Source organism: Triturus cristatus, chromosome 4_2 (assembly GCF_964204655.1).
Source record: "Triturus cristatus chromosome 4_2, aTriCri1.1, whole genome shotgun sequence".
Taxonomy (NCBI): Eukaryota; Metazoa; Chordata; class Amphibia; order Caudata; family Salamandridae; genus Triturus; species Triturus cristatus.
Genome location: NC_140586.1, coordinates 123,406,799 through 123,428,567, shown reverse-complemented (window position 1 = coordinate 123,428,567; position 21,769 = coordinate 123,406,799). Strand labels below are relative to the sequence as shown.

Here is a 21,769-nt window from a genome sequence, read left to right as displayed (position 1 = left end):
ATGGGGGGCGAGGGGGCATGCATGACAGGCAGTCCCTGACATGCAGAACAGGCAGATCACAAGCAGTAAACAGCAGTAGTGGAAGCTTTTCGCACAAAAAGCTGGTATGGCGCAGGCAGCTGCAGTTCAAGCTTCCCTCACACGTAAAACAGGTAAACAGAGGCAGCAGAAGTGCACCCTTCGCTTAGAAGCAGAGCACGTGAAGTGTGGGGAGGAGCGCAACTTTCCCTCGGATACAGAGCAGGTACAGCACAGGCAGCAGCAATGCATGCGCATGTCTCCCCTCACATAGACAAATATAATGCCAACAGCAGAACCCTTTTTTACACATATAACCGGTACAGGGTACAGCTGCAGCAGTGCAAGCTTCGTTCACAGCACAGGGAGTAGCTGTGCTCGCTTACGTCTATAGGCAGAGAGCAGGCTGTAGCAAAGGAGGCTTTACACCCCAAACATAACATGTGCAGTATGGGATCAGCACTGTTCAGACACACACACACAGACAGACACACACACATTACAGCACAAATAGCAGATGTGCAAGTTTTCCTCTCGCACAAAAATCACATTGGCCACAGAGGGAAGAAAAGTTTGGAGGGCATCTGAGATGCTTTACTATTAAAAAATAAAAATTGATTATATATACAAAAAATGAATAAAAAGTGACAGTATTGAGATTTTATTTCTGGACTCTGGGTTCCCTTTTAATGTCCCTTTCTTACCTTGGCATTGTCATCTAAAATGTTTATGATTTATGAGGAACGCCTATAGGACAGATGTGGTCACTCACCTTCCTACTGTATATAGTGACACAACTTCACATGGTACATCTGAACACTCCCAAAATCGGAGAATACAGAGGGAAGGTAACTCCCGGACCCACCTGTGACTGCATTTGCGCCATGGTTAAGAAATGGACAGACAGCTTTGCTTGTCTAATTTTGCGTTAACGTTTTCACATTTTACCTTCACAAATACTATTTGCTTCTACACATTTTTCTGATAGGTCATTTATATTATTCATAGGTATCAAAAAGCAAAACTTTTCTATTTTTGTCGCATATTACTTTGCACATGAGTTTGAATGAACCCTCCTTAGTATAGTGTACACTGAGGCATAATGCACAACTTGAAAATGTGATCTTTCCTTTGCCACACCTCAGCCTGTTACCACTAAGACAATTGTGTTCTCCCAGTAGTGCTAGAAAGCAGCTATGCCAAATGTAAACAAACATGGGCAAGCCAGCAGGCATGGCTTGCATCTTGAGGCCTGCCTAACACATTTTCAGATACAAAGAAAAAGTTCACTTTCGGAATATATCTAGGAGGTAAATAATTTAACGCGTGATGACACAGAGTACATTTGAGATATAAAACAGTCCCTCATGCATTGCAATGAAAGCACTCAATACGGGGTGACATGATACACTACATGGCCAATAGAATGAGATAAGATACACCTCAGGGTACAAGCAAAGCCCACTCTATGTATATTTTAAAGAATGGGTAACAATAGGCAAGGCAGACAGCTGTGCAGTAAAAAATGAGAGTCAATGCCTTTTAGAAAAGCAGACCTTGCTTTCAATTAATTGACATTTACTGTGGGATCTGGAGTAGTGCCATAATGCAGACGGAATGGTGTCTAGGTGCATTATTTTATCAAAACTACCAGGCACTTAGCGCCGGTCATACACATAGCGGAACAAAGTAAAGTATATAGTGTAAGCACTGTTGCCTTTTAGTAAACAGTCAAAATTATTATGAAGAAATTGGACATCCACATTTGTGAGAACACAGGTCCCTTTTTCAGAGATAATATAGCCTTAGAGTCCGCCATAGTGGGCTCTACCGGCCATTAAAAGGCCCGTGCCAGCGTTAATGGCAGAGCCAAAGGTGGGGGCCTTTAACAAGGGAGAGGCCCTTTAATGGCCGGTAGAGCCCGTTATGGATGGCTGTAAATCTTTTAGAACATTCTGCTACTAGAGGGCAGAATGTTCTAATTTGTAAAACAAAGTCCTCACGGAACCTGAGGGGGCTGAAATCCCCTCAGGCTCGATGAGGCCTTTGTTCACGCTGGTGCAGTGAACAAACATTGGAACGTTGATGCTCCGGGCTTCTACCAGCCATTAGAAGCCCGGAGCACTCCATTGTCTTCAACGGAGCGCTCAACATTACAATGTTCTAATAACAATTAAATGAGGAGAAAGTTAAGTAGGAACTTTGAGAGTAAGATTCCAATTCCGTTATTAGACAAAGGGACACTCATCGGTTGGCACTTCCATACAAGGGTAGAGCACAAACCTATTTAATGTTTATGGCCTTTTGTCTAAGGTGTGGGAACTCAGCTGATGTTAAGAACAGTGATGGCCCCCGCTTTCATCAGCCGACGCTCCTATTTTAGGGGTCCTGTGTCAGAGGACAGCCATGTCAGGCCTATAGCACTGCGTAAATGCACTATTCCATCTAGCAGCTCAGATTCATGCTTAGGGGGTTTCAGCTTGGCATGATAGAAGAACACATTTCAATGTTAGTGCAATATTCAATGCCACCTTTACCCCAGGCAGCTTTTCCCATTCCAAGCTCAGGAGTCCAGCAGGGGGGGCATCTTACATCATGCCTGGGCAACTACTGAAGTGCACCCTTTCCCCGGCTTACTCCTATCCAAGTATAAGGGGTTCGGTCTGGTGGGGAACCTGTTCAGGTCCAGAATAATGCTGGATTCCACCTATCTATCTAGTTCATGCTTCTATTACCAGCTTCAGTTGTCGCATCTGGGATGGAAGTAATCTCAGAACTGACTGATAATACATTCAACCAGTCCCCCATGACTAACACTTCTTCCTCCTACTTATGGGTTTCAGTCTATAGGCCTAAGGCCATTCGGATTCAATCCATGCCTCTGGAACACTTTTCTGTCCCAAGGTTAGGAGGTATAGGCTTAGATAGGGGGTCGCATTTCATTTAAAGCTTGGAGAAAAGCTAAATTCCAGCACTGACCTGACCATTCAGTCCTCTTCAACATACACAGTGTCCAGTCTGCAGTGATAGAATGACCTCCAGATTAGAACAATGCACAATTATACAACTCTCTCTTCAGCAAACAATCTTCTTCCAATGACGAGCAGTAAGACTGCATACCCAATCCATGTCTACAGCAACGAAGACCCCCCTTCAGAGTTACATTGACAATTATTACGCACAGCGACCTGCCAATTCACCACCTTCCAGAGGTGAAAATTAAATCAACAAAGAACAGTGCGCTTCCTGAAATCTATATTCTGCAACCAATAGTATAATTATCAAGATATCAATTAAGCTTTATTCGACAGTTGAGTCATAAAAGCGCAAACAGACATCACACATATAAATTACCTACAAATATTTAAGACAAGCATTAAATTCAATATTTCAACCATCAATAAGCTAAAATCTATTAAAAACCATATACAGATATTCACAGAATAAAATAACACGTATATAAAACCTATGTGTGTTTAACCATCATAAAAGTTAAAATTTCATTAGGTTTATACTAGTACGATCAATTTCTACAAGTTGCCGTCACATCTCAATGCTTTAGATCGTAGGCCCCAAGCCCACCCTAGAAATTTGGCCACTGCTATACAGATGGGAGGAGCAGGGTCAGTGCTCAGAATGCGAAGGGCTATTCGATAGTTCCTAATGCCCAACGATTTACATACAGGTTTTATCCAAGTTTTACGGGGTTGTATGTACATTGGGCAGAAAAATAGCAAATGTTCTACAGATTCGCATTCCTCAGTGCAGTTATAGCATTTATTACTTTTATTTTGGGTATTTTGCCAATTTGAGGTGAATTCTGCAACCGGAAGGGCACCCACCCGTAGCTGGAAGTATAGCTTGCGGTCAAAGGGCCTCTCTATTATATCCCAGTAGCTTTCGAGTAATGGGCTGTTTTTAAGATCAAGAAAGCGACCTGTTAGATGGGAGGAGAGGCCTTGTGTTGTTTCTATCATATAAACCCATTCCCAATAGATAGCTTTCAGTTTGCTCTTAGAGGGGAAGGTAGCATTTTCTGGGTCGTTCCAAAGTTCAGACAGACCTATGCTGCGCAGAAGGGATTTAATGCTGCACAACCAAGGAATGTTATGTGATGAGTTATATTTAATTATATCCATGAAGCCGCACTTATAGTGCCCAAGCTCGTCTGTGCACCAAAGGCGACGCCAGTATAGCAGTGGGCGAAGCTTGACAAGGTGTGCCAATGGTTTTTTACCTAGGTCTAACAATAAAGGGCGCAGTGGTGTGCTGGCAGGTAGGCTTGTGATTTTACGCAAGAATGCATTTTTAAGCACTACCAGTTTGTTCAAGTTGCTAAAGCCCCAGAGCTCAGACCCATATAAACATGGACTCAGTACCATTGCACCGTATGCTTAATAGTATAATTACTCCTGTGTCGTAAGGGATATCACAAGTTGCTAAGAGAGAGACACTAAAAAACTGTAAAAGTAACAAAATATACATGTATAGCTGCTGGGAGGGGATGGGGTAGAAGAACTGATGGCAGAAGGGAAAATAATTACAACAAGAAGCGGGAATTGGCGAAAAAATCTGGATACAGCATGTACACAATAGATACAGCAACGCAAGGAATGATAAGGGCGTAATGGCAACAGACTACTCAAAATCCCCAAAAGATCTAAGACCTGATGGAGAAGAATATGCCGGTCAAGTAGTGAGCTGCAATGATTTAAAGGAGCTGACTGACAAAAGGCAATTGAGAGGAATAATAAAACGATTAACAAGCATTGGCATAGCCAATAGGTCTCGCCTTTCCGACCTTATAAGTGTTTAGCCATGCAACAGTTGCATAACTAAATACATATAAGGTCCCAAAAGCGAGACCTATTGGCTATGCCAAGCGGCCATGCGGCCGTGAAAGTGAAAGTAATCGCGGTAAAGCGCGGCGCATGCACATGCACTGTAGCTCTAGGCTGGCCTGGTAGCACTTTTTGGAGCCCTCTCAATAAGTCTCGCCAGACCAGCGCATGCGCTGGATCAGGCGAGACCTAAAAACGGAGGGGGCGGCAGGCCCGAATGGACTGCCCAATGCACTATTTAAACACGCTCCGGATTTTTGGGCTGATTACCTCACGCCTTTGTTTAATCAAATTTACAGACAGAACATCGTCCCCAAATCTTGGAAAGGGAGCATTATTCATCCAATATTTAAGCAGGGAAGCCACAACAATCCAGAAAACTACAGATTGATATCATTGATGGATGTTGAGGCCAAACTATACAGATCATGCCTACTTCACCACCTGCAAGATTGGATGGATGAGACAAGCATCATCCCTATGTTCCAAACCGGCTTCAGACCAGGCATGGGCACTTCAACAAACTTGGCCACGTTGGCACTTTTAATTGAAAAAGCAAGAAAAAGGAAAACACGGCTGTTTGCATGCTTTGTCGACTTGAAAGCCGCATTCGACAAAGTAAGCAGAAATCGCCTCTGGGAAAAATTAAGAGCATGGGGGCTACCGAGCAAACTACTGGATGCAATAATAGTCCTGCACAGTGACACTTGGGCAAGAGTGAAACTAGGCGATGGACGTAGTACCACCACCAATATAAATACTCAGCAAGGCCTAAAACAAGGCTGTGTTTTAGCCCCGAGTTTATTCAATTTATTTATGGCAGATATTAGTAAACACATGCATGCAGCCGAATGGCACTCGCCAAATTTAGTTAATGAGCCAATACCCTTTTTACAGTACGCAGACGATATAGTGGTGCTGAGCCAAAGCCCCATCGGGCTACAAAGAGCAATAAACAACTTAGTCACCTATCTGGATGGAGACAACATGGAATTAAATAAAGACAAAACCAAGGTTGTACGCCTTGTAGACCCTAAAAAAAACATGTTTAAATGGTTTGTAAAAGGGACTACAATTGAAGAACAAGCGGCCTATAAATATCTCGGCTTAAAAATGGGGAGAGGCTCCACACTCAAGGAACACAAATGGACCTAAAAGCAAAATCTCAATCGTTCATTTTTGCGTACAGATTATTGAATAAAAAACTGAGTTGCCCGAACTACGCACATCTTTTAAAAGTGATGGCTGCACAAATAGTACCGACATTGTCATATGCCCTTGTAGTCTGGTGTGGCAAGGAGGTGGAACGGCTAAACGAGTTGCAGACAAAGGTTTATAAAGCCGTTTTTAATTTACCAAGGTCCGCTGCCCCAGCACAGATCCGGCTGGTATTTGGCCTTCAAATTCAGAAATTCCGGAGCATGAGCGGCTTCGTGAAATTATGCCACAAATTCCGTGCATCTGAACTGGGGTCATTGAACAATCTATGCTGGAAAGAAATCAAAATCCAGATGGATCAGGACATTCCACACTCATGGGGAGCCTATCTGAGAAAATCATTGGCGGAACTTGACATACAAATGACATGGGACAGCCAGATAGATCGGGCAGCGTTGGGCAAATTGGTAAATAAGACGGCAAAGAAGAAGTCCGTCTTAGAAGATAAAATAACAACCTCGAAACGTAGACATGGGTGGACTGTGATTAACTCCTACATATCAACAAAGCCGCAGGCCTACTTAGTAACTCATTTCAGTATGGAACTAAAAAAAGGTTTCACCAATTACCGTTTGGGCCTGCATGATTCAAAAGATCTACAACCGTCCTAGAAAAGCAACCAAGCAGCACACTGTTGATTAGGCGGTTTCTGTAACGAAACATTAACTCACCTTCTTTGTGCTTGCCCCGCAGTTAAGGAACCAAGGAGGGGGCTTTTAAAACCGATTTTTAACAAATTAAAGATTCGCACGTGTAGGCAAGCTGTGATACGTTGGTTGGAAGGCTCCTCTATAATGTTGGCGTGCCGGGGCGTAAAATATCTGGCAAAAGTAAGAGAACTTTTAAGGCAAGACGATTTAGAGGAGATTGATAAAGCGTGAACAAGGACGGCAGGGACTACAAATACAGCTTTTCTTCACTAGCTTAGGTAGAACAAGGACTGGGATCCTATTCCACAAGAAAACAGGAACAATACAGAAAAACGGTGGCTGACCAAAGTCTACCGGAAAGTTTGGCATTTTATATGGTCATTTTACCTGAAATAATTTATCTTTTGGATAATTTTGGTCATTGGAGCTCCTGGGAAAGTTGTGAAGAATAGAACTTGCGCAGATTGCCTAACCAGTTACCCAATATTTTATGAGCTTTATTAATGTTATTAAGATTTTAATACTGCCAAGCTCATTGTCGATAAATGATATTTTATAGAAGATTAAGTTTAATACTTTTTTAAAGTGTAAATTGTAACGATTTTAAGTAATCATACACAATAAACCTTTTTTGTATCTATCTATCTTGATGGCAGAAGAGGGTGGAAGGGAGAATAAAGTAGACAAGCAATTGACTTAAGAAGATGGCGACTGAGTGGAAATCAACAAGTGATAAGAAATTAGGAGAATACAAGAATACAAGCCACAGGACTCCTGGAGGCTGGCTAGTAACACACTTAAGTGACAGCGTAAAACATTAGCAACCTAATACAAAATTTTAAAAAATTAATAATGCTTTCCTCGCAACAAGTGATGAACATGGCAAGTGAGCAAGACAAGTTCTGAAAACACACACACAAATATATATTGGGCGTTTGGTTAACTATATATATATTATATATTTATCTCTTCCAGGCTTAGGTTACAGCCGCCGCCGCTCCAGAACAGAGGGTGTGTCGTCGTTAACGGACCACTCAAGCAAGGTCCGGTAACAATTGCAAGTATCTCGCAAACCGAGGAATGACGATGCTGTGCTCTGGCCAAAATTCATACCAGCTGACGGAATAAATGAATTTTGGCCAGAACACGGCGTCGTCATTCCTTAGTTTGCGAGGTACTTGATTGAGATATATAATATATAATCTCTCTCCAACAAAACAACCTCCCAGGTAAGGTTCACCGACACCTGCAAGTTGTGTAATCTAGCGCTTTTACACCGTACAAAACAAATGCACAGATTGACAAAAACCGTTTATTCTTCTGAAAGCCTTGATCACGGGTGAATGTCTCTGCTTTCTTGATAAACCATGTGTTATTTGAAGACGCAGTTCCATCTTATTTGCGAATGCACAATATATATAATGTGATCCTCCTTCGGCACTAAAGTTTGTTATGGGTGTTTGTCGGGGATGCAGACCAAACAATTCAGCAGCAAATTCATTCAAAAGGATCAGAGCACTCACAGAAGTATGAGTAGATTTTGGGGTCATGGCAATTGTGAGTCATTTTTTCTTTCCACTTTACATATCCCAGCAGGAATGCCATTGTTCATAATTACATGCTTATTACAATGCAATGAGGGATTCATAATTCTTGGTTTCAGGTTCTACCTTTCTGCTTTTTACAATCCCCTAAATGCGGGATTTGATATTTGTTTTTTTGTTCATAGACCCATGTGTCATTAGTTGTTTCACGATCCCGTTGTTTTTTCCAACCATCAATACAGGTCTATTGTCGTTCAGTGGAAGTAGCATTCTCTTTAAAAGTTTTCTAAATACTATTATTCTCCAATTGACTTTGCAGATGACTTTGAAGGATCCATGTCCCTATGTAATTAGGATAACAATTTTATTATTTTAGGTTTAATCTTTGATGCAAATTCCTTAACTTTTAATAACTTTAGTTTTTTTTGTGTTCATCATTATACTACCAATTTGAATACTTCAGTGGAATTTACATGTACTGACAATCAGTCTATTTTATCACCAGTGCTTTAATATCTAATATCCACTGCTTGAAGTTAATTTCTACTTAGATTCTTTTCAATTAATTTTCATTCTTAAAATTCTAAATGTATATAACATTCTTTGTCAGTCATCAGGATTGATAAAGCGCAGCTAATCACCCGAAAGGGTATCCAGGTGCTTGCAGGTTTCGAAGGCTTATTCGAACAGTTGGGTCTTGAGGGCCACTCGGAATCCCGGTTGTGAGTTGATGGTCCCGAGGTGCGTGGGGAGGTTGTTCCAGGTCTTTGCTGCAATGGGGGAGATGGAGCATCCTCCACTTCTGCTTCAGTAGACGCGGGGATTATGGGCAAGTGAAAGGGAGGCAGAGCGTAGTCTTCTCGTCGGTTGGTGGAAGTTCAGGTGGTGGTTAATGTATGTGGGTCCTTGGTTGTGTAGACCCTTGTGTGTGTGGGTCACCAGCTTGAATAGGCATCTCTTCTGTACGGGGAGCCAGTGGAGTTGACTGAAGTGGGGTGTGGTGTGGGTTCATCAGGGAAGGCCGAGGATGAGTCTGGCTGCAGCATTCTGTATGGTCTGGAGTCTCTGTAGGAATTGTGCGGCAATTCCTATGTAGATGGTGTTGCTGTAGTCCAGTCGCCTGGTGATGATGGCCTGCGTCATGGTGCGTCTCATGTGTAGGGGTAGCCACTTTAAGATCTTACATAGCATGCACAGAGTTAGGAAGCAGGCAGAGGAGGTGGCATTGATCTGTGATTTCATGGTGAGCTTGTTGTCAATGATGATTCCGAGGTTTCTGAGGTGGTCGGAGGGAGTGGGTGCAGGTCCTAGGTTTGATGGCCGCTAGGAGTCGTTCATGTGTTGCTGCTCTTGCCGAAGATCAGTACTTCGGTCTTGTCTGTGTTCAGCTGCAGACAGTTGTTCTTTATTCATTTCGCGACATTTGGCATGCATCTGTGGATGCATGCCAAACGTCATGTGTAAGTGTTTAACCAATGTGAGCAGTCTATTCCCAATATGATTATGCATTATTTATATATATACACACACACACACACACACATACACAAAGGTTAAAGTGATGTTATTGTTAGGTATGGTAAAAAGTAAGTATATCTTAAATTGCATTAATAAAACTTAGAAATTCACAGGTAAAAAACAAAGGCCAAAGGGATGTTATGGTTAGGTAAAAATGTCTGTTAAAACATGCCATTTTAAGTTAACAAAACCACAGCCATTCACCAGTTGTAGTTATCTCAAGTAACTATAACTCGTACACCCATACCGAAAAGGAACAGGAAAAGAGAGTCGCACTTCTCAGTCATATTACAGATGCAGCTAGGCTTTTTTTTTAAATATCCAAGTTGTCAGTTCTGGCCATGTTCTTCACACACCTTTTCCTTTTTCATCCACTTTCATGGCAGCCTTTCGTCACACACCCATCTAATCCTTATCACCGCTGTATTGATCTTCAACATATAACCCTGAGTACTCTGTTACTTTTCACTTAATTTCATAAATTGCTCTTCCACAATGCAACATGCTCAGCGATGTAGTGAAACCAAGCACTGGAACAAACAAAATAACGCCAATATGATTCTTGTTGGGAAGCGTCATCTACGGACACGTTGCAGAATTCAATACGGTATAATTTATTCCCACCCCTTTCTTGGAGAGTGCTTACAGTAAAAACACAGACCATGCAGTCCACATGTGTTTCGTGGTAAGACAGATTCCTCAGGTCGTGTTTGCTATGAAAATTAGAATGGAACTGGGGTGTTCTGTAGTCTTTGTGAAAGATACTATTGCATTGCACAATGTGAAAATCTTTGGCTATTGAGTTCTCCTCTAATTGACAAAAGTCACTGCTACCTTCAAATAGAAGCATAGAGTACAAAGTTCAGTGGGAGACCATTACGCCTTCATCTCAAGCTTTGCTTGATGTCGTTGAAGTGCCAAGTAGAGTGGAGGTGCCATTAGCAAACTATGCAACTTTGACTGCCAAAGTCCTCAAAACTGAGGTTGCACAATGACAAATATTTACAAATCACTGAAAAGGGGAGGCTGCACCTCAGCATGACTCAGAGAGGGAAGAGAGTTTAGAAGAGATGGGAGCCCATGCATGGGCAGATACATTAAAGGCAGAATGAACAAGAGGACCTGGGACTGTGCATCCCATCTTTTGTGAAATACGATTGACTAGACAACACCAAGGCCTAGGAGTCACCTGAACCCTAGAGGCCATCTTCGATATCTTAAATCTACATTCAAGGCCCATTAAACATGGTTGTGATACGCTTTTTTCTGCTCTCCCCACTTTGGACAGTGGTTCTTTTTCTTTAAGCAATAAACATTAACACAACACAGCTTCAAATGAGGCTGCCCTACATTCATGCCAACTTACACAGACTTTCTCAATCCCTCGAGTAACTCCAGGAGATGCTGCATCTGGTCCATGGCTCCTAAGCAAAGTTTTGCTGCTGGTTGACCAGATGACACTCTCCAAATTAGCCCCCGTCTAACTAGTAACATTTGTAATATACAGAGAAATAGACAGCATGGCCTCCTTTTCAGAACAGACACAATGAAGCATAAATCAGGGAAATCAGGGGGGAATTTGTTTCCTACCAGGACACACTGAACAGAAAATCAGCACACAATAAGTCCTCAGGAGTGCAACATGATCACCACCCAAGAGGTTACCTACATGTGGAGTTTAAAAGGGGTGTGTGGGGATAAAGGAAAGAAATTGTGTAATACATATGCTGGAGTGAGAATAAATCTCATGCTGCTAATATTTAGTGATGTTTATCATTCCACCGAATAAATTAGCAAAAAAAATGTATCCATGGGTTTAATAATAATAATAATAATAATAAAGGAATTCGCCCACCGTTTTTTAGAGTACCCCCAGTAGTGAAGTAGGCTGTGATATAGCATCCCCAATATCTTAAGCTTTGTTTTTCATCATAGGATTTAACAGAGAGGAAAACAATTAGAGTGTTCAATGCCCGTTTTAAACAAAGAGGATTATTTAGAACGCCTGTCAAAGTCTCAGAATGTTTACTACATTTTTGTAAGGGTCAACAATTTGTGATTTAGTCTTGCTCGAGGATAGGTCTAGTACAACTTATTATTCGTTCCTACTCCTTCTCATCAGACATGGACAACTTATTTGAGAGTCACCTTGTTGCACACAAGGGGACATGTTGTATTCAGAATAGGTACACCTGCAATGCCTACAGCCATCTTTTGGCAAACCACACATCTACTCAACACCAGCCATTTGACAGATAAGCATTAATAACCACTGTGGAAGTCCAAACTGAGAGAGCCTACTAGCAATGTAAACACCATTCCAACTCCAACGACGCACAAAAGAGCAGCAGTGAAAGCAATGCGGGCGAAAACAACCGTGGTCCCACCTGGGCTCTCAAGATCACTCATTTTGGGGCACAGCTGCCCAAATGCACACAGTTCATCTACATATTGTAACAAGTGTCCACTGATTAAAAGATACAGCATTGGAGATAGCCTACCTTGGTGGAAGCCATATCACTGACCGACCGGTATGTTTGAATGGTTTCCAGTTGGTCTAGACACCAGTCCAGTTCTTCCAAGGTTTCTTTGGCCAATTGCTGATAGGTTTCCTCTGTAAGAGACAGAATATCACCGTGAGTGTCGGGAGATCTACAAAGTGGAGGCTTGCACGAAGAAGTTTACCACAAGTTCCTGGTTAGACATTCGATTTCAACACACAAGACCTAAAATGGCCATTCCACCTGTCAGTGACACAGAACATGAACTTTAAGTTCTGAGAGATGGTGTTAGTTTGACAACCAAAACCAAAGATGTGCCCAATTGGAACATGTGGCGCTTCTGTTTTTTTCCTCTATGAAGATGAGCCACAATATCACAACTGACAACTCCAACTTGGCTAATGAGTGTGTGAATAGACATGTCACTGAATGCAAGTCAGGGATAAAGTGTGGAATAACAAAGAAAAACAAGGAAATTGGACAAACACACAGCTCATAAATGTACCATTTTTTCTTGTTTAATGCAATAGACAATGGGAGCTGAACAAAACATTAAGTATGTAGACGTGGCACACTCTAAAGGATAAAAATGCTATTCCAATTGTGGTTCAATTTCAATCTCCTGTAGTATATGTCTCCGTCATGCTCTTCACCTGTCATTTTTGTACTATCACCCCTTTTAACATCAATAACACGCTACTACATTGACAATACTTTATATCTTGTGGTTGAAAAACTTGTAGCCAGGTGCCATAACCGAACTATTTGTGTTAAATGCTATCTGGCATTTCTTGTAATATAGAAAATTGCTAAATGAGGGCCAGTTTATGTTTTCATAAATGTGTGCAGAACAACCAGTTTTGCATAATTTTTAAATGAAAGTACAAAAAGTAATAATTTCCAGTGCGGCATGTAAACTAGGGTAACCTTTGGTATTAAGTGACCTCAATTACCATTGTAAAGGGACAGAATTTAGTTTGATGTCATTACAGAAATTAGAGATGGTATCATGCGATCTAGGGGGTGCTTTTGGGAACCTGAACCTCAAGTTGTAGAGGATGAACAAGGAGTACAAGAAAATGAAGGGGGAGAACAAAAACTGTGGTTCGAGAGGTTACATCAGATTATGAACACATCAGCAAAAGGTCCATTCAATTGTGGAACAACAAATCGTAAACTATTTCTTATGTTTATTGCCCGCAATTAATTAAAAAACAAAAACGGTAGAATTACAAAACAATGTTGAATTCCCTTTCTTACCACAGCATATTGTAATACAGCAAAATATGTAGCGCAGGCCTTGGAGGGTTAATGAATCAGATTCAATTCAAACCCGTGGTGCAGATATTCTTGAAGCCCTTACTTTGTAATTACAAGCTTTGAATTTGAATAGTACATGCAGCACTTCACACCACTGTGCACCCTTACAGAAAAACGTACTTTCTATAGCGGTACATATCGGATGAATAAAAAATAAAAAATAAAAATATATATATATATATATATATGATTGTATATTTGTATATCTGTAGAGCGAGATAGAGTTAGTTAAAGGGCACCAAGAGGCCCCGTGGGGGAGTGTGCATTATAAAAATGCTATCATTAATATTTCTGCCTGGGTAGTGTCACAAAACTTCAACAAATAGGGACCCTGTAAAATCATTTTGTGGTATGATGGCCATCAGCACCCACTAGAGGCCAGGGCGTACTTTCACAGCATCAAACACATAAAAGACGATGGGAGAATCGCTTACTATTGTTCTACCCACTGATAATCACTCAAGGTAACATTCCAACCCATCATTCTTTTGCTCACCATGCCACCTCAGTTTGGACCCAGCCATATGCAAATCAGTGTTGACCCTGTCCCAATAGGAACAGTCCAGCCCAAATTACCAGGGCATGTCCTCTCTGAACCAGAACACTAGCCACTCAAGATCGCTTTTGCCCTGATAGCGGCTCTTCGTGTTGCTTGGTTTCAGTGGCACAGTGAGCACGGACCCATAGCTGGGCATACCTTTGCCATTTAGGGCAGTACATCAAACACACAAGAGGTGATGGAAGGAATGCTTGCAATTTGTCTAACAACTGGCAATTGCTCGACGTAGTATTCCAACCAATCATTCTTTTGCCCACTGTTCGTTTGCCCACCATGCCACCTCAGTTTAGGCCCATCCATATGAAAATCAGTCTTGACCCTGCTCCAATAGGAACAGTCCAGCCCGAACTGCAAGTTCACTTTCAGAGCACTCACTCCTCCATCCCTTCTTATCACTATACGTCACAGAATAGAAAGAAGAAAAATATAAATCACTAGATTGTAATTGCATCATGCCTAAGATCAGCACGCACGTAGTTTACCAACCTCACATAAAACATAGTTGAGGAAATACTCTTTGAACAATGAGAAATACAGTTTAAAAAATAAGAGGGAAAATAACAAGCAATCTTGCAAGGTAAGTGGATGCATGTTTTTGGGTGCCAGCCCTCGCAAAATCAATAGGTCTGTCTCTAATGTGCGAACGCATATCAACAAGGACAGTCACAAATCCTGGTTATCACATTGAAGAAGAGTGTTTATAACCCTTGATGTGTCATGAAACAGATGAACTGTAATTACTAGAGACCAATCTATTTAGTCAATATTTAGATTTTAACCTGTATATACTTTACAAATTGTATTTGTATTGTATGAGATGTTGTGTCTTCATTTTTAGGTGATGTATTACATGTATTTATGTATATCTGTTTAGTTACAGTCTTACATATTGTAGTGTCCACTTTTTAGTTTTATTGTATTTTTGATTGTGCTTGTACATTAGATGTGTTGTGAGTTTCCCCCTTTTGATAATCTTTGTAAGATTGACACCCCACATGGGATAACAATTGTAATTGATTTATCTGTTAATAGAAATAATATTAAAAAAGGAAGAATACAAGTACACTGTTCTACAAGGCCTATATTGTGTAACTATATGACAATCAATTGGTTGCCAAGGGGTTCTTTATTACATTGTTGAATTTTCCCTGCCCTTGGAACTATGATCCTTCACCAGGGGGTCTTTATTTGTCTACAGTATCACATTGAAGTTATCCTTAGTGGCTTTGCCAATTCTGGGGAAACGTAGCAAAAAAGGATTGCCTTCTGTACTGAATAGGAAACAACATTTACAACGCGGGTTTTACACCGCATGCAAACACAACGCGGTTGTGACTATGACTGCGTTGTTACAACGCAGTGCCATTACTACGCAAATCATTACAACGACTTGCGCTAGATGGCGCTCTAGGATAAGGAATAGTATGATTTACTATTCCAACACTTTCCCTGGTGTTGCACACACTGGAGTTGGAATAGTAAATCATACTATTCCTAAGTCCAGCGTGCCATCTAGCGCAAGTCGTTTTAACGACTTGCATTGTAATGGTTGTGCGTTGTGACAACACGGTCGTTGTAACGACCACATTGTGTTTGCATCGCGGAGTAAAATCCGCGATGTAAAGAGACATATTCGTATTGAATATATGTTGAAAAAGAATAATTAAATGTGACATTAGTGTGATGATTAGGTGTACTTTTCAAATGTAAAATAGTACTTCATGCATTCCAATGGAAGCACCTCCTGGAAGAAGAAATGATACACCACTCAGCCAATAGCATGAGGTGAGAGTCATAATCTTCTGGGTGGAGCCAAATCCCCCATCAAGGTGTATTTTAGAGAATTGCTAACATATGCCATGCAGACAGCGGTGTTGTCAAGTAAGAACTAAAAAAGCAAGATCTGGGGTCATTATCTAACAAACCACTAGGAGAAGGGACCTATGGGATCCTCCAATTTTGCTAACAAAAATAGTCTTACAAAGATATAGGACTGGAACTTCTGTAAAGAGGCCTCCTGGGATTTGTTCAGCTTAACCCGTAGCTGTCAAGAAAGCCCTGTGGACTGAGCACTCTTTGTTGCCTGCAGGTCATTGGTTTTAAATCTCAAAAGGGGGAAATGGCAGTTCTCTCCCTTAGAGGTTCGTCAAATATGTATTTTCAAGTTGAATAATCACAACGCATTTTATCATAGAAAATTCAACATGTGGGGTCTGACAAACTGTTGCTGTCATACAATATCTTAGGCCAGACTTGTAATTTATGACTGAAACTAACTAGATTAACTCTTGAAAGGTATTCACAAAAAAATCCTAGCAAGTCTAAATCCTTTTACACCTCAATAATTGGACACCACAACTGTGTACAATTGTACACAGGTGCATCTTACATAAGGGGAATTAAGGGAGCATAGTTAAGCATGGTTTGCTATGTGAGTTTGTGAACACTCGCAATCACAACAGCTTGTGGGCATTCACACTCTGCTCTCCAAACCCTTGTTTGAAGGTTTGCTCCTGCAAATTCCCTTCCTATGTGAGATAAGGATCTAAACACCCTCTTACATGGTGGAAGTGTTGGAAAAGGGGTTTCTCCGTAGAGAAAAAAGAAATGGAAATATGTAATTACACAGCGCCGCTCTCATTTCCAAATACCGAGTTGTATGGCGCGTACAATTTCTTATTGGGAAAATGCTACACCTGAAAAAGCAACAAGATTTTTTTTCAGAAGTAGGTCAAGAAACCTGCGACTAACGCAGCTTACCAAGAACCCTCCTGGAAAGGTTTGTGAATTGGGGACAAGTGTACAGGACTTAATTCACAAAATAATGAGTGCTGGTGCTCAGAAGCTCGCAGGCGGCGCTATTAAACGTCAGAATGCCTTATGCGTAGTCTCGATCCACCTCATGCCTCTTTAGCCCACTAACAGCTAATCACTGCCCCATTATCTCTATGTTGCAGGTTCCTGCTTTCTTACTTTGTGATGATTTTTACGTCTTTCTCTGCCTCTGTCCCCTGTGTTTCTTTTTCCCTTTCTTGCTGTCAGTTAATGTCTGTTTCGGAAAAATAATTGCTGGTCACCAAAAATAAGTGCTGGTGGTCCACACCGGCCACCACTGTCTCAAATTAAGCACTTTAATTGTATTAAAAAATCTGCAAGCAGAGGTGTACATTTCCTACTGTATTTTACAATTTCTTTTGTGATTTCGGACCCCATAATTCATTTCTAAAGCTCACTGTATTTTACAGAGTAGTTATCCATCCTATTTTATTTATGAAGATTATTTTTGTTAATGGGTTTGAGGCACTGTGCTTTACATGCATACTGTCACTTTTTGTTTTATGATCTGCAGATATATGGAAAGACTTCAACATGGATTACCCACCACATAAAGGGAACATGTAAATCAAATGTAGTTACTTACAACATACATGATTAGAGCACACTAATGTTCTTCCTTTTAGGTTGTATGCTATGATATGCGTGTAACAAGAGGGAGAGAGAGGACTAGTTAGCTAGTCCGAGTCCCCGAGGGTTTATATGTGATTAAACAAAGAGGACTAGCTTAAGTTGACCAAAGTGTTACAGTACTCAAATTAGTTCTGTCACGGGCACCTTGTTGGTGTATTCATGAAGCCCTCACCCACCAACCTAGTTGGTGGCATGCTTCATCATCGGGCCCACCCAGTGACACCTAGTATGTCCCGGGTGTGCTACGACGCCTGATTACAGCGGAGCTGGTATATTGCTGAGAGTGCAGTGAGGTTGGGTGAGTTGTGATTTAAAACGGCTTGGTGGTGGTCCCAGTACCCGAGGGTAAATTAAATTTTAATAACTGGGCCGTCACCAGCAGTTAAAAGTAAGGCTACAGGACGCGTTAGGGTGGCGAGTTACTGCCCCCTGCGTCCTTCAGATGGTCGACATGTTTCAGCCAGTGCCTTAGAGTGTTCTGGCTTTCCTCAGGACCGTTTATTTAAAAAAGGTGTGGTGAAATAAAACAGACTTAGTGTTGTGGTACAGACTATGTGATACACTCACTAAGGCGTTTTTCTATATGTGAGAGGGGGATTCCCTTCTCATGCATATGCTTTGGGTTATTAGCCAAGGCTTCCTGGAGGGAAGTGGTAAGGGGATGACCAGTCTTTCTGGTCAGTGCCTGCCTTGTACCTGTTGCCCCACCGTCGTCCTCCGGTATGTCGACCATCTGAAGGACGCAGGGGGCAGTAACTCGCCACCCTCACGCATCCTGTAGCCTTACTTTTAACCACTGGTGACGGCCCAGTTATTAAAATTTAATTTACCCTCGGGTACTGGGACCACCACCAAGCCATTTTAAATCACAACTCACCCAACCTCACTGCACTCTCAGCAATATACCAGCTCCGCTGTAATCAGGCGTCGTAGCACACCCGGGACATACTAGGTGTCACTGGGTGGGCCCGATGATGGAAGCATGCCACCAACTAGGTTGGTGGGTGAGGGCTTCATGAATACACCAACAAGGTGCCCGTGACAGAACTAATTTGAGTACTGTAACACTTTGGTCAACTTAAGCTAGTCCTCTTTGTTTAATCACATCATGTATGCTATGATAAACATGTGGAATTCTGCTGGGGATTCAATACTTGATCCAAATTGATCTTGGCCATTCCTTAAGAAGGTGCTCTCAATTTCTCCACTCTCCTGAGTTCTATGAAACTGACTAGGTTGGTCTTGGGGTCCCTGCTTTCCTCCTCACGTGGTACAATCTCCTAAAGGCCCTTGCGATTCAGTGACCCCAAAATAATATTGTCCATTTTTAGGGTCGAGCCTATGAGAGCATGTGCTAGCGCATACACTTGCACTTGTGAGACACTATTGTTTACAAAAAGGGCTTGGAACCGCCCATTGCTCACCATTTGTTTGCTTCAGTGTCCTTCTTCTTTATAGTCTCTTTCATTGGCCAGTGATGGCAAACAATCACTTCTGATCTTTTCTATGGAGCATGGACCATGCACAGATTGATTCAAGTTAATCCGTGCTTGTCCACTGCTCCCAACGTGATTGAGGCACTATTTCTTCCCCCTTCCCTCTCTCCCTGCTTGCTGCTCCCTCCATAGAGCTTTTTTTTACTTGTTTGCTTTTGATGGGACAGAGTGTGGGTGCTTGAGTTGGCTCATTTGTATGGAAGTCTGTACTGCAGCAGCCTCTACATGCATACATGCCGACATTTGAACAGACTAAAAAAGACGCTGTAGAAAAAACATGAGAGACATGATTAATCTTTCCATTGAGGTGCATTTGAGATAACAAGTACAAGAGTGGGAAATCCTAAACAGTCTCAGCTTCTCTGTTCTGAGAAGCAGCGTCCTATCTGTTACTCCATTCATGTGTAGTCTCTAAATAGCCCCCTCCTCAAATCATTTAAAGGGGCCGTTTCATGTGGGGGGGAGAGAATAGCAGTTTACTTGATCAAATCTGCATTGATAGAAATACTTTGATTTCTTAAATATCAGATGTATCTAAAAAGAGGCAGGGTTAACTATGGAGTGTGGGTTATTACTTTTCTCTGAATCGACCAAAAAACCCAGGCTGGGGATGTGAATCCATTTGTTTTTGACTTTCCAGTGAAACAGCAGTCGGATCTTTGATACTGTTAAATTCCTTGGATGTATAATAGTTTTTGGGTAAACTCTTACAGAAGCCAGGCTTGGGCTGTGAGTGATGTGTCAGCTTTCGGTTCCCTCCAAAGTGTCCTTTGTGGATCACCTACCATTGGCATCTTAAGGCTTACTGCGGGCCATCTTCGTGACCGAGCGAGATATTCCCTGGATTCAGCCCTTTTCTTGCCGCCCTACTCTCTCTATGTTTGAGCCAGTTCCTTCACAGAAAGTCCCTTATGTTTCTGGGCACGGTCCTGACTGTATGATCAATTGAGCCTATGCACACCATGGGCCCCTCTGTCTCTTTCTTGAAGCGCACTCTTGGCACTTTGCCAAGCACTTGTGGCCATGCTGCCATTTTCTTCCCCGTGGAGCGGCACCAATGGTGAGGAAGCTTTCTTGTCCACCCTTATAGTGCACAGGATTCTTTAGGCACATACACCATACCCATTAGTGTTCCCCTTTTAGGCCATCATTTTATGATAATCAGCACTTCACCACTGGTGGAAGCTGAACATGAGCCACTCTACGCCACTCCACTGTACCCTATGCCACTTTACTCTACTCTAAGCCACTCCACTCTACTCTATGCCATTCTGCCCTACACCACTCCACTCTATGCCCCTAACCTTTAGCCATGCTAATGTACAACATGGCTAAAAGACATTGGCAAAGCCACTAGCACCCACATAGGCGAGACCTACTGGTTTTGCCAATGCTTGTATCAAATGGCGCTTCCTCCCATTCACCTTTCATAATTTTAGTTAGGAACCCAAAGCATCCCCTAAATGATTTTGACATTTGACTGACTCTGCTACAGCCCATCTGGGCTTTCAGAAGCACTGTCTTATCAGGTTAAAGTGGACTACCAGTTGAGGCTCCTTGACAAGATGCCAGCCCGTTGTACCTAAAGGTCTTTGACCACGACAGTAAAGTCATCCTAGGAGTCACATAGAGCATCACAGACCAGACAGCAGAGTATCCCTCTAGTTAGACAGAATGACGTGCAGACAGTAGAACACCACTCACATTATACAGATCTTACAGGCCCACGGATATTGATTACGTACCAGCTCACAGAGGTACAAAGCTCATTACAGGTTATAGGTTTAAGCTTCAGACTGCTGCCCTATAGCACAGCTTACAGAGTTTTCAGGTGGTGTGACCCTCAACAGTAGAACAATCTCACAGGTGAGAGTGATCTTACCAACTCTGACGTTGTGCAAAAGCGCTACCCCTTTGTCTACTCATCGTACAACCTTGGACCTTAGACAGCTAAGCAACCGACCAGCTTCGCAGATCTTACAGGTCAGAAATAGGTTAGCAGAGCTACCCCTAAGGTTACATGGATCTTACAGGCTCAAACCTCAAACAGCACAGACGTTCATTATATTACACAATACTTACAGCTAAGCTCTCACTTTCCACAATTATCCTACAGGCTACACCAATATTACAGGTTTAGGCCTCAGAAAATAAAGTTATCTCCCAGGTTACGTGCATCTTGTGTGCAGCACCATCAGATACCAGACCTATAACAGGTTACGGGGATGGTACAGGCTCAGGCCACTGACATAAGAGCGGTACAACAGGTGACACAGTTTACACAAGCTCTAAGAAATCAGAACTATCCCACCGCTTACAACAATGTAGTAAGTGTCGATGTTAGAAAGCTCAGCTACCTCTAGACAGATCTTATCGATTTTCACCTCACACAGGAGATTCCCTACAAGCAAACCAAATCTCACAAGTGGAATGCTAAGTTTCTTCATGCGCCAACTCAAGACAGCTCAACTGTATAGAAACTTGTGTGAGGGCAGTTGTGTGCTTAAGGTTACGCCATGTCATGAGAAGGGGGCAGATTGTTATATGGAGCACATGTTTCTTCATGAGCTGAAGTCACTAGGGCACATCATGAATGCTGAGGCAATTCAAGAGGTTAAACCACTGGGAGCATTTCC

The 21,769-nt window shown here is 42.0% G+C and overlaps 1 protein-coding gene across 3 annotated transcripts in view; it reads right to left on the bottom strand.

The window, feature by feature from the left end:
• The window catches only part of PDE4A (phosphodiesterase 4A), an 888,137-nt gene that overhangs the window by 185,676 nt on the left and 680,692 nt on the right, over nucleotides 1-21,769 (bottom strand). For all 3 annotated transcript variants that reach the window (XM_085600756.1, XM_085600757.1, XM_085600758.1), the window contains exon 6: nucleotides 12,291-12,403. In XM_085600756.1, coding sequence (XP_085456882.1) covers nucleotides 12,291-12,403 — 113 coding nt within the window. The remainder of the gene's footprint in view (nucleotides 1-12,290; nucleotides 12,404-21,769) is intronic.